A 13,499-nucleotide genomic window follows, 5' to 3' on the forward strand; every position below is an offset into this window, starting at 1 on the left:
CTCCCATAGCTGGCTGTTGTCCTCACACCCAATCTCCCTGTAGCCTTCCCACCTCTTATAGACTCATTTGCCTGCCCCCCAGGTCAGGGCAGGCTCTTCCTGACCATGTGCTAGCAGACCTTCCAGGGAAGACCTCATAAGGCACACAGTAGACAGCACAGCCAAGGAGAGCCATCTTAGGAGTGGGCAGTACCCTGCCCAGGGCCAGCCTAGCCTCTCTCCAGGTCTCCTGTCTGAGAGACCAGTATACTTCTGCTTGTTATGTCATGCCCAGGGCTTCTCCAGCCACTCATGGGAGAAGCAGGGGAGGGAGCACGCATGGATGGACGGTCTCACACACACACACACACACACACACACACACACACACACACACACACACACAATGGTGAGCCAGGAAAGTTTGTAAAATGTCTTTAAATTCGAGATGAACTTTGAGTTTGGCATGCTAGAGATGGGCTTAGGGAAAAACATGACCCAGACCACACAGTCTCTTGGAGTACAGTCTTCTCTAGAAGGTTCTCAGCTAGCCACTAACATGGAACACTGGAGTGAGAATACTTGAAGGCCAATTAGCTCCAGGGAGACTTGGAAGGGTGGCCCTTGAAGGAAATTGGAAAAGCATTAGTACTCCAGGGTACCAAAAGAGCAGAGCGTTTGTGGGGTGGCTGTGTACTCTTATTGACAAAAAGTTGATTCTTGTTTTTAAAATTTGAGTCTAAGTTTTACAGAAAAAGTTAATAAAAGCTAAGGCTAGGTCAGCTGGGGCCAGATGGAAAGGGGCCTCAGTGTCTCATGCTCATCATCTCCCTCCTGCAGTGCTGGACACCTCAAGGCTGAGGTGGCCACTGGAGTACTTGTTGGGGGACTGCCTGGCTGAAATGGGATCTTAACTGCAGCAGAAGAGAAGGGAATTGTTATGAGAAAGGAGGTAACAATGTACACAGGGACCTGGGCTCTCACTGGAAGTGGTCTAGTCACTAGCAAGCTACAGGGTGGCTGCAAATCTCACACACACACACACACACACACACACACACACACACACACACACACACACACACACACACTCTTAGGGGAGCCCAAGTCTAAAGTCATAGCAAAGAGGGAGCCTGAGTCTTTTGCAATGCCTGTGATTACACCCCTCCACACCAGCCCCTCCTCCCCTCCCTGCCCTCAACTCCAATCCCATCCCTGCGGCCAGTGGAGGGAAGCCAGAAGCAGGAAACAGATAGCCAGGGAGTGGCTGTGCACATGGTTAGAAAGTTAGGAGCAGCGTTCCAGAGAGTTTTGCCCAAGATTACTTCCAACAGCCTGGTGTGGGATTTGGAGAGAGAGAGAGAGGTCTGCTTCTATGGTACATGACACAGCCTAAAGGCATGTGGCATGCTGGGGGTTGTCTCTGAACCTCTGGGTCCTGGGGAGCTTTGTGGTCTCTCTCTCGGGTTCTATCATTTCCAACGTGTATCCTTTTTCTTCTTGGTTGATGTCACCTATTGTCCTACCCTTCCTTGTCACCCTGCAGAGGCATGTCCTTTTCAACTGGTCTTCTCCTGGGTCTCCCCTCCTCTCTGTCGTCTCCTCTCTATCTTAGCCCCCAAACCCCTCCCCAGGGTTTTCCTGAGGTCCTTTCCTGTCACTGTGAAAGCTTCCATTGTTCCCTGGACTCTTACAGACCCTAGTGTTGTGGGCTAGGGATGGCATTTTTGTGGGATGGGAGGGGTGCCCGGGGGCTGGGCCTTCTGGGCTCATATGGGGCTGTGACAGGAACCAAGAAAAGGGAGGAGGCTGGCAAGGGGACATGGACAGACATTGAATTCAGACAAGGAGGCCCTTGAGGCGCAGAGGAAGCCAGGCTGGCTTCTCTCCGTGGCCTCTGTCCCAGCATCCTGCAGGCTGCATGTGTCCAGCCCACCTGTCCCTCCACAGGCTGCTTCCTCTATGGTTTCCGGAAGTCTGCAGCTGCCAGGTGTGGGCTGTCGAGGCTCAGGGCCTCCTGCCTGCCTGCGATGTGCAGACATATGAGTTAGGGGACAAGAGTTGGAGGGTTCCTGAGGTACAGAGGAGGAAAAGCAGTCTTGAGCACTGGCTGGAGACGACCTCAGATACGACCCTGTGACGGTAGATACCTCTCATCCTGCCCTAAGCCTCAATTTCTTTCTCTGCCACGAGGACCAAATGATGATTTTGAGACAACTGTTGCATCAGTTAGAGATTCCCAGGTGACAATAGTATCAGTTGTCTCACAGAGATGATTCTTTGGGTTTGACCTAGGGGCTCTGGCCAAGCATGGACCACGACCCCAGAAAGGATCTTCTTTAGAAGGCCCCAGACTTGTGAGTTCTGTCACGGCAGGACATCCCTCCCCCCCCCCCTTTGTTTATTTCTGTGTTCCTGGAATTTTCCACAAAGCTGGGTCAGAGAGGGTGTACGGTAGATGTTAGTTGAATGAATGAATGTTGATATGTCAGCCTAGGGTCACAGGTCAGAGGGGTTGTTACTTGGAGCAGGATTGTTCTCTTGTTTTTTGTTTTTTTTGTGTGTGGCTATTTTAGGGAAACGTCAGGCACTGTGTGGGAAGTGTCACATTGGAGTCAGTGAGTAGGACTCAAGTTGGTTTCACAACAGAGGCCACCCCCACCACCACCGCCCCATGCAGGTGCTGGAGTCAGCAAGTAGGGCTTAAGTCTTGGTTCCATAATAGACCCCCACCCCGACCCTGTGCAGGTGCCTGGGCTACCCGTGGCAACGATTTGCTCTCTTGCTGCAGGAAGGGAGCATGGAGGGGCGGAGGGGCAAGTTAGAAATTATTGGCACAGAGTAATGATCATGGAAGGTTAGAGTCCCCAGCTCTTCCAAAGCCGGCCTTTCTCACTGGGTAGACAAACAAACAAACAAACTAACTAACTAACAACAACAACAAAATGAGGAGCCAGGGCTTAACATCACACCTGCTTCCCAACGCTTGAAGGGCTCAGGAGAGACGGGCAGACAGCGAGAAAAAGGGCTCAGAAGTTCCAGCCTCCTCCAGAATCCCCAGCTGGGTGAGTTTGTGGTCAGTCTGATTATAAGAAGTCCATGTCAGATCCTGAGACCCAGGGCTGGCTGCCCCCAAGGCCAGGACCACTTTAGTAGCCAAGCTGCACAAGAGCTCACAGACTGGGCAGGATAGGGCCGACTGGAAGCCCATCTGTTCTTAATTTCCTCTCCCTGCCCCTCTAGCTCTGGCTGGAGCTGCTCAGCTGGGTGCATGGGGCCAACCCAGGGCTTCACGAGGAGGGTGCCCAAGGGGCTGCCAGGTACACATTGAGTGATGGACCTCTAGGGAGGTGAGTGACCTTCCCCAGAGGCTAATTTTACCTTTCTGCAAACAGGGAAACTGAGGCCCAGAGAGACCCCCGTGACAGTGGTAGCCACTTCCTGTTTCTCACCATCTTGACATGATAGGTTCTTTGTGCTGTTCTGGCACATTCCAAGCAAGTTCATAAGTGCATCCTGGCAGATGGTGAGACTCAACTACTTGGTCAGTATGGCCTTAGACACTGTTCCTGTCCGAAACTCTGATTTATCACACCTGCCTCACAGTGGTTTCGGAGCTATGGTACGAGAGTATAGACTCCATCTAATTTACCCCAGGTCTGGCAGGGCAGGGTCTGTCCTTCTAGGCAGCTGGAGGAGATGAGGCCCACAGCTAGAGAACCCAGTATTCAGAAAAGTATCCAGCCTGAAGTCAGAATGGGCACCCTCCCCTGCTGCCCACTCCCGTGACCAACACTTTTATCAGACTTCTCCTGAAGCTGCCAATGGCTATTGCAGCCGACATCTTTGCAAAGAGGGGCCATGAGGGGACCAAGCTTACTCCAAGAATGACTCACTCTGCAGAGACTCCAGGCATCAGGGCAGAGTGACCCAGTGGGGCTGTGACAAATGAATATTGGCTTGTTCTTCATCATCATCTCCTCCTCCTCCTCCTTCCCCTTCTCCTCCTCTTCCTCCCTCTCCCCCTTCTTCTTTTGGTTTTTCAAGACAGGGTTTCTCTGTGTAGCCTTGACTTTCCTGGACTCATTTTGTAGAACAGGCTGGCCTCGAACTCACAGTGATCTGCCTTCCTTTGCCTCCCAAGTGCTGGTATTAAATACTGGCTTCTCAGGCTATCAAGAAGAGACTTGATACCTTATGAGCATATACAGGGGGAGGAGGTCCCCCTAAGTTACAGTCATAGGGGAGTAGGGTGAAAGTGGGAGGGAGGGAGGAAAGGGAGGATACAAGGGATGGGATAACAATTGAGATGTAATATGAATATTATCAATAAAAAAAGATTTTAAAAACTGGCTTCTTAAGATAGGGGAGCCATGGGGTCTCGGGCAAGGATGACATCCTGCCTGGGTACAGTAGCTCAGTGGAGCAGATCATGTCCATCAGACTAGAAACCAGAGCTACTCAGTCCCTTCTCCATTGTCCACACCTGCAGGGACAGTGATAGGGAGAAAAGTGGAGGAAGCCACCTTTGATTTCAGAGGGCTCCCACTGCCTGGGCAAAGCCCCAGGCGCCCCCTGCTGGGCAGGAGGAGACTGCAGGTCGGGAAGAGGACTAGTCACATTGCTTTTCCTTCAAGTCGGGCTTGCTGGGGGGAACAAACAGTCGTTAGGGCAAAGCCTAGATACAAATAAATCCATCCACAGACCCTGCAGGCAAATTCTGACTCCTGCTAGCCTATTCCCTTGGACCATTTCTCATATTATTTTTTTTTCCTTTTCACAGTATTCAATCTCCTATCCTCCCTTCTCTCGGGCACCATCCCAAACACCTAACAAGACTCCTTGTAACTTTTAAAAACTTACGTTTACATGTGTGTTCCTGTATGTGCCATGGCATGTGTGTGGAGGTCAGAGAGCAACTTGCAGGAATCAGTTCTGTTCTCCTAACATGTGGTTTCCAGAGGGCAAACTCTAGTCCCCAGGCTTGGTGGCAAGTGCCTCTACCCATTGAGTACTGTGTTCTTCATAACTGTCTCAGTGGCTCTGTTGTCATGCATGTGCTGGGAGCATCTGGGACCTGCTGTGGGTTGTCCCATTCCCAGTTTTTCATTGTCCCAGATAATGTGGCAGTAAGATCCTTGCAAATGCCTCTGGTCCATATCTCTGATCATTTCCTTTGTAAGGCCATTTTTTAAAGATAGCCATCAGAAGTGTAGTAGGAGAGACACCTGGCCAGGCCCTGTGGCTTCTGACAGCAGATTTCTATTCACCCCTGCCTCGACGGCCTTCACCAGCTCTCAGGGTCCAGGGGACTGTAAAGCTGGAAGTACTCTCAGAGTTACCAGGCTCAACTTCCTGAGCAGGGCAAAGGTCCCCTTGGCAAGCTTCCTGCTGGTTGTTTACCCAGGCTCTGCTTACAACATGTTAGGGACAGAGCACTCACCGCCTCCGAGCCAACCTCAGGAGCTCTCATAAGCTGATGGGAGGTCAATACAACCTCATTCAGAAGGGTATCCAGAGGTGGGGCCTCCTCTACTTCCTCTCTTGTTCCTCCCCTCGAGCTTTGCTGGCTCCTTCCCACCTCACGCCCGCCCGTGTAGCCTCACACTTGTCAGGCTGCCTTTCTGCGATTCTTCTAGCCACAGTCTTCAGGTCTGAACACCCTTCCTTCCCCAGCTCCATCCTGGATTCCTGGATTCCTCACATCTCCTAGCTTCTATGGTACCCAGACTCCATCTGTGCTACCAGGAGTAGCTTCTGGGACCCAGTGAGCCATGCCTGGGCTGCGGGCAGATGTTATTCCCTGGTGGGGGTGGGGTAAAAGGGGTCTGTAGCCTGGGTCAGGAAAGCCCGCTGGGGCCTGGCAGCCTGCTTGACTGAGTGGTAACCCCCGCAGAGCTGTCTGTTGACATTTATGAGAGGAGTCCAGGCCGCTGCAGGGAGGAGGCGAGGAGCAGCGGCATTCTGTTAAACCGCCTTCTCTCTGGGCTCCGGGCCCCCGCTCTCACTGGTCAGTATAAACAATGTCGGGACAGAGTCTTCCAGGAAGTGGCTCCTTGAAGCTGCCCGCCTGTTGGCCTGTGTCCCTTCTCTCTGCTTCTTCTTAAACTTTCCCTTTAAGCCACCTCTGTCCCTGCAGGAGGGCACGGGAATACCTGCCTCCCCCTCCCACCCTTCACCCTCCCACACCAGCTAAGCTGGCTAGAAGGCCCAAGGAATTTTCTCATGAACTCTCTGCTGAGGCATCTTCCCTACAGAGCCGTGGCAGGCAGAGGAGCCTGCTGAGGGCCCTTCACATAGATGTTCTTGGGCATCCTGCCTTATCCCCTCACCCGGTCTCCCAGTTCCATCAGCTGCTGTACAGCCTTCTGTAGTGAGTGGGAAGGGGGCCTGACAGGCTGTGAACCCTGAGCACAAAGCCCAGGACACAGGCAGTGACCCCCAAACGCTTAGTCTCTTCCCTCCTTCCTTGTCCTCTGCTGGCACGTGTCCAAGCTTGCGCAGCCTTCTTTTGACTTTCTGAAAGTCCCTCTGGGAGAATATTCTGGAAGAAGAAGATGCCTCGCTCCCTTTCTTCTTTGCCTTGCTAGCCTTTTTTGAGATAGAGGACTACACCAGCTACCAGGCTGTCATCCCGTTTCTAAAATATTCTTCATATTTTTGCCCAGGCCCCAGCCCCTTCCTCTGCGGCATCTGAGTTGCCCTCTGCACAGGGAAGAGCCGTACCCCACACACAAGTAGTCACCGAGTGAGAGCAGGCTGCGTGCGCCTGGACTGAGCTAAGGCACCTGCGAGGGTATCAGGTTATAAGGTCTACAGCTCAGACCCTTGATCGGCATCTGGTGTCCAGATGCGGACACCGGCAGAAATGCTGAGCGGCTTGTTGAGGGTCCCCAGGTAGCAACATGCAGAGCCAGCTTGTTCTTTAGGAATCCGAGCCTGGAATCCAGAATCTGAGCTTGTCCTGTGAGACTGACGCATCAGGGGATTGCCAGAGTCTGGCCTATAAGTATAGCATTGCATGGTGGGAGATCTGGGCCTCTAGGAGGCCAGGCTCCCCAACCCTGTGTCTCGGCAGCCTGCTCCACAAGGACTGTGTTCTAATTCTGAGCTGTGGCTCTGATCCTCGTTCACTTCTGTCCAACCGTCTGTCTTCTCTCTTAGCTTACAACCCACACCTCATTACCTGCATGGGCTCCCAGCACCCCTAGTTCTGAACCAGATACCCTGGGGCCTAAATTCACAGTTCATTTCTAATCCTGACTAGGACCCCATGTTTTGCTCCAAATGGGCTGGGATGAATTTAACCCACCCCCTTCTGTCACTTGCCCTAGATGTGGCAGGCAAGCTCCAGGTCTTGAGGGCCCTCTGAGCAGGAAGAGGTCTGCAGAACCAGACTCCAGAGCCAGCCTGCTGGGGACAGGCCCCAAGTCCCCCCATCAGCTAAGGAAAATCTCAGAGCCAACTGTGGCAAAGATGTGTGTGTGTGTGTGTGTGTGTGTGTGTGTGTGTGTGTGTGTGCATGTACATATGACTTTGTGCATGCATTGTGGTGTGCAAGTATGTGGAAGTCAGAGGCAAGCCAGGTGTCATCCACCTTTCTTTTGAGATATGCTGCCTTTAATTGGACTAGAACTTCACCCAGTACACCAGAGAGCCAGAGCCTCCAGGGCTCTGCCTGTCTCCGCCTGTCATCTCACCATTACTGGGATTACCAGCATATACTACCATACCAGATTAACTAACATGGGTTCTGGGGGGCAAACTTAGGTTTGTGTGCTTACAGAGCAGGCATTTTATCAGTGGAGCCACCTCTCAGCTCCATCGCCTCGCCCCTTCAACATCATAGTCAGACTCACCTTTGGAAACAGAGCATATGCATATGGTACCTTATTTCGGGATGACAGAACCAAAGGTCCTATGGCACAGGCTACCCAGAGCTGGGGTCCTGGGTGCTGGATGGCAGTGAAGAAACTGGCCTTAGAAGGATTCAGAAAACCTGCCAACTGGATTCCCAAAAAGCTCAGCCTCAGACAAACCCTCTTGTCCCAAGTGAGTACACCAGGTCTTGACTGTGGGGGGAGGGGGTCATCTCTCACAGCATGGCCTTTCTCTGCCCTTCCTAGTGCTCATGCTGCTGAACCTGCCCCTGAGACATCACAGTTGCTAACCAGTCCAGTAATATCAAGCAGGGGACCCAAAACTCAGGACTGTGTCATGCTTGCTTTCCAAGTTTTGATTTTCACACTGAGAACATCCCTCCCTTGTTATTATAACTCTAGTTAGCCATCACCCATTGGTGTGAGTGGCTTCTGGGGAGAAAAACATCAAATACACAGTTAATAGAAATCAGTATATTACATATCCATACTATTTCACATTAGTAAATAGTGATGCCAATAATCCTATTTTATCTTGTGTGCCAGGTACTGTTCTCAGGGTTTACCTGTGTCACCTCACTTAGTGCTCAGAATGCTCTTTTTGTAATTTTTTTATTTAATTAATTTATTCAGATTACAACTCAATTGTTATCCCATCACTTGTGTCCTCCTGTTCCTCCCTCCCTCCTTTCACCCTATTCCCCTCCTCCAGGTCTATGACTGAGGGGGACCTCCTCCCTATATGGTCATAGGCTATCATGTCTCATCTTGGTAGCCTGCTTATCCTTTCTTTGAGTGCTACCAGGCCTCCCCACCAAGGGAAGTGGTCAAATATGGGGCACCAGAGTTCATGTCAGAGCCAGTCCCTGCTCTCCACATAACTGTGGAGAATGTCCTGTTCATTGCCTAGATCAGAGTAGGGATTTGATGTTTACTACTTTTATTGTCCTTGGTTAGTGTAATAGTTTGAGCAGACCCCCCTGGGCCCTGATCCACCCATCACGATGTTCTTCTTGTAGGTTTCTAGGACCCTATGGATCCTTCTATTTTTGCCATCTCCTATATTTCTCTTACCTAGAGTCCCAGGGGGATGTCCTTACATCTATCCCAATCTCCTGGTAAGTGAAGACTTTCATGGGACATGCCCCTTGGGCTAGTATCCAATTATAAGTGAGTATATACCATTGAGTCTTTCTGCTTCTGGGTTAACTCACTCAGTATGATCATTTCTAGTCCCATCCATTTGTCCACAAATTTCAGGACAGAATACTCTTTTTAAAGTTTCTATTGTAGATATTAATTACTTAGGTGTGTACACAGCATGCAAATGGGGGTCAAAGGTCAACTTGTAGGATTCAGTTCTCTCCACCATGTGGGTCCCAAGGTTTGAACTCAGGCCATCAGAGTTAGCAGCAAGTGCCTTTATATGCTGAGCCCTCTCACTGGCTCTAAACACTCTTAGATGGAGTCACTTTCTCTAGCCTTGTCCAAGGTCACAGAGCTAGGATTTGGGTCAGAGTCTGCACCTGACCTCTATACCCTATTTCCTAAGTGGGCAGTCACCCATTGGGGGTGGGGGTTACCATGGCAACGATCATCCCTCAGCCCAAGCTTTCTGAACCTGGTGGAGGTTGTCAACATGAAAGTTCTGGGCCAGGGAGATGGCTCAATGGGTAAAGTGCTTGCTGCACAAACTTGATGACCTGAGTTTAATCTCTGGCACCCACAGAAAAATCTGGGTGTGGGAGCACCTGTCTGTAAGACCAGCACAGGGAAGATGGAGCACAGGAGCTTTCTGGACAGCCATCCTAGCCAAATTGGTCAGCCCCACGTTCAGTGAGAAACTGCCTTTAAAAGAGGGCTGGAGAGATGTCTCAGAGGTTAAGAGCCTTGGCTGTTATTAAAAAATTTCAGAGTTCAATTCCCAGCAACCAGATGGTGGCTCACAACCATCTATGAGATATGGTATCGTCTTCTGGCGTGCAGGTGTACATGAAGGCAGAACATTGTCTACATAATAAATAAGTAAATAAATAAATGAATAAATATTTTTTTAAAAGTGGAGAGCCATTGAGGAAGGCACTTGTGTTTGACTTCCAGCTTCCACATGCATGTGTACAGGTATGCATGTATACCACACACACAAATACACACACCACACACACATATGGCACACCACACACACATATACACACACCACACACACATATAGCACACCACACACACATCACACAGACACATAGTACACCATACACACACACACACACCATACACACAGTGCACCATACACATACATAGACACACACACATAAGATTCTTCATCCCTTACACGTTGTCAGATAATCTGGTCCCAGCCAGGTTAGGTACCACACTTGACGATGGCACACAGAACCTTGCTCAGGCCTCTCAAAATCAAACCCGTAAAAACCAAGCAGCTGAGATACGTGGAAGGAGCTGTGGCAGGAAGAGGTGACTTGGAGAGAGTGAACGCTGGCTCTGACAGGCAGCTGCTCCTCGGCCTCAGCTGGTGAAAACCCAAGGCTGGTCCGAAGCTGTGGGCAGTCTCTCAGTTTTAAATTCTATGGTAACAAATCCAACGTTTACAAACCAGTTTCCATGTGCACCTGTAGGCTCACAGCAGCTTTCCTTATGACAACCCCAACTGAGAAGCAGCCCAGAGTGCCCTGCGGCATGGCATTGGAGTACAGTGGTTATTGATTGGCAGCAAGAGAGGGTGAAGTATGGACACGTGCTCAAGCATGGCTGAGCCTCAAAAACATTATGTTAAGTGAAAGAAGCCAGACAGAAGGCTAAATCTAAGCCAGGGAAACCTAGAGTCAGGAAGGAAATACATCACATGAGCAGATAAGTAGGAAAGGGAGTAAGTATTAGTGAGTGCAGAGTGGCTTTTGGAGGGTAACAAGTATGTCCTAAAATTAGATTTGCTGAGCCAGGCATGGTGGCACACGCCTTTAATCCCAGCACTCATGAGACAGAGGCTAGCCTGGTCTACAGAGTGAGCCCAGGACAGCCAGGGCTGCACAGAGAAACCCTGTCTCGAAAAACCAACCCCTCCCCCTCAAAAAATATTAGATTGTGCTGATGGTTGCACAAGTCTGAATGTACTAAGAACCACTGAGTTGGCCATTTTCAACGAGTGAGGTTTGCATTATTTGCATCATGTTTCGATAAAGGCATCAAGCTGTGCAGGAGAGCACACGCTTCTTTCATGTATAAAATGCAATTGCAAATCAATAAGAAAACAGGTAAGGTTGAGAAGATGGCTCGGTGGTAAGAGCATCTGCAGCTGTTTCCCAGGACCAGAGTACAGTCCTTATCACTCTCATCCGGTGGCTCACAGCTGCCTGTAACTCCAGCTCCAGAGGCTCCGACACCCTCTTCTGACTGCGGCAGGCACCTGCATGCACAGTCACAGGCGCGTACACACAATAGACCCCCACAGAAAACAGTCCATGGAATATGAGCAAACCATTCTTAAATACATGCCAAAATGCCTCTTGCTCATTTTGAAAGACGTCAAACCTCCTCTGAGAGGACCCTCGGGCCTTTTAGGCTAGTGATACTGTGGCACTGTGGCTTCCCCTAACGTGGAAAGGCGCGTTCGAGGACCCTCGGGGGACTCCTGTTCTGGGGCTGTAAACTAGGGGTTGAAATGGAAAGATCAAAACTATGAGGGTTCTCTCTTTCTTTGATTTCCCAGCAGAGGCTTTGTTCTCACCACAAGTTTTTTAGCAAGCTCAGAATTTTTTCTCTTTCTTTATGATATTGGCAGATGCCCCCTTTCTGGGTACAATTTCTCCTTGGCATATGAGTTTTCTGCTACCCTACTCCTGTGCTCTAGGTCAATTACTATGTAAAAGGAGGGGCACTTGAGCATAATCACAGTAGATGCTACAGTTCCTCTGATAATGGGTAGGCACTGAAGAGCTAGTGGGCAGGGCGCATATATAGCATGGAGACACAGGGCAGTGAGACCACTGATGTCCCAGGCACGTGGAGAGAGCGCTCATCTTGTTCCTCAGAATTGTGCACAGCTTAAAGCTTACGAATTGTTTATTTCTGGGACTCTCCAATCAGCTGAACACAGGTAACGACTACTGAGGAAAACACTGCAGCTGCAAATAAATGGGGCATTAGCTAAAACTCTGCTCCTGGAAAACACAAAAAACAAAAAAACAAACAAACCAAACAAAAAAACAACTCTGCTCCCGAGACTCTGGAATCCAAAGCTGGTGAAACATTGTGGGAGCGGAGGGGGCAGCAATAGGTGTTATCACTAAGCATAGTGCGCATAACCTTTGCTCCAGAAGTTTCCCTTCTGGAAATTTACTCTACAAATAAACTCCCAGGCATGTAAGCTGACACGTGTGCCAAGCACTCATGGGAGCAGACACTGAGCTTTCGTGAACTCTGCCACCATGCCGCCGTGAAGGAGAATAAGGTAGCTACTGGGACCGAAGTGAGAGAAACACGAGGATCAATTGGATTGGAGATGTAGCTCAGCTGGTAGAGTGCTTGTCCAGCGCACACAAGGGCCCGGGTTTGATTCCCAGCATACCCTAAAGCACGTATAGCGGTGCCTGCCTGTAATCCCAGCACGAGTGAGGCGGGGCTGGATACATGAGACCTTGTATTTCAAAAGCAAGCAGCAAGGCCATGATGAGCCAAGGTGTTATGTGTTTCTGTCTGGGCAGTGACAGGAGGCCTGGACATGGATGAACGGAATGTGTTTGTCAACATGGAGCCACCTTTGGGGTGGCATGGGACATAGGGATAACTCAGGGACTGGACAAGAGGCTGTTTTTCTGTCCTTCCAACACCCTGGGAGCTGAGGCAGGAGGTCTGAGTTCAAGACTAGCCTAAAAAAAAAAAATGACTGCTTCCAGCTAGGGGAGCCCAAAGTTGGAACAGAGGACGGCCAAGGCAATCCTTTCCACTGGGCACTGGCTTCCGTTCTTGTGTTGTCGCATCCTTGGTGGGACAAAGGACCTGTGCCCATCCAGCTGCCCCTGTGGCATCTAAGATAACGAAGTAACCCTCAGAAGCCCTGCACCCTACTGTCCCTGCCCTGGGATAACTGGGGGACTCCTACCGGATTCTCATGTGTGCTCTGGAGGCGACCGGCTTACTTTCTAGATTGGTGACAAAAGGGCTAGCACACAGGGGCATGATGCAGAGCTGAAGACTGAGGCCTCATTTCCCTGTATTTACTTCCTATCCTTCCAGGCACGCCCCAAAGGTGAGGGTCTGACACCGTACCAAGGCAAGAAGCGCTGCTTTGGCGAGTACAAGTGTCCGAAATGCAAGAGAAAATGGATGAGTGGGAACTCCTGGGCCAACATGGGACAGGAGTGCATTAAGTGCCACATCAACGTGTACCCGCACAAACAGGTGGGTAGGCGGGGCCTCTGCGTGGGGGCGGAGATAGGTGTGGGACTGAGGCATGGATGCTTTTGGGCAGCCTGCAGAGGGTGGGGCTTGGGGCGGGGCATAGGGCGTTCTCTCACGCCATCCCCACCCTGTACTGAGAGCTTTAACAGACTCCATAATATGGAACCTGAAGCTGAGGCCTGTGGGTTGGGTAGGCAGAAAGAGTAGGCCTTGGTAGCCTTGGGACAA

At 50.6% G+C, this 13,499-nt stretch overlaps 1 protein-coding gene across 1 annotated transcript in view; it reads left to right on the top strand.

Annotated features, from left to right (window-relative positions):
• Zcchc24 (zinc finger CCHC-type containing 24) overlaps positions 1 to 13,499 on the top strand; it is a 50,195-nt gene that overhangs the window by 32,374 nt on the left and 4,322 nt on the right. The window contains exon 3 of the mRNA XM_051142316.1: positions 13,107 to 13,271. Within this exon, the coding sequence (XP_050998273.1) occupies positions 13,107 to 13,271 (165 nt within the window). The remainder of the gene's footprint in view (positions 1 to 13,106; positions 13,272 to 13,499) is intronic.

This window comes from Acomys russatus, chromosome 3, assembly GCF_903995435.1.
Source record: "Acomys russatus chromosome 3, mAcoRus1.1, whole genome shotgun sequence".
Classification (NCBI taxonomy): domain Eukaryota; kingdom Metazoa; phylum Chordata; class Mammalia; order Rodentia; family Muridae; genus Acomys; species Acomys russatus.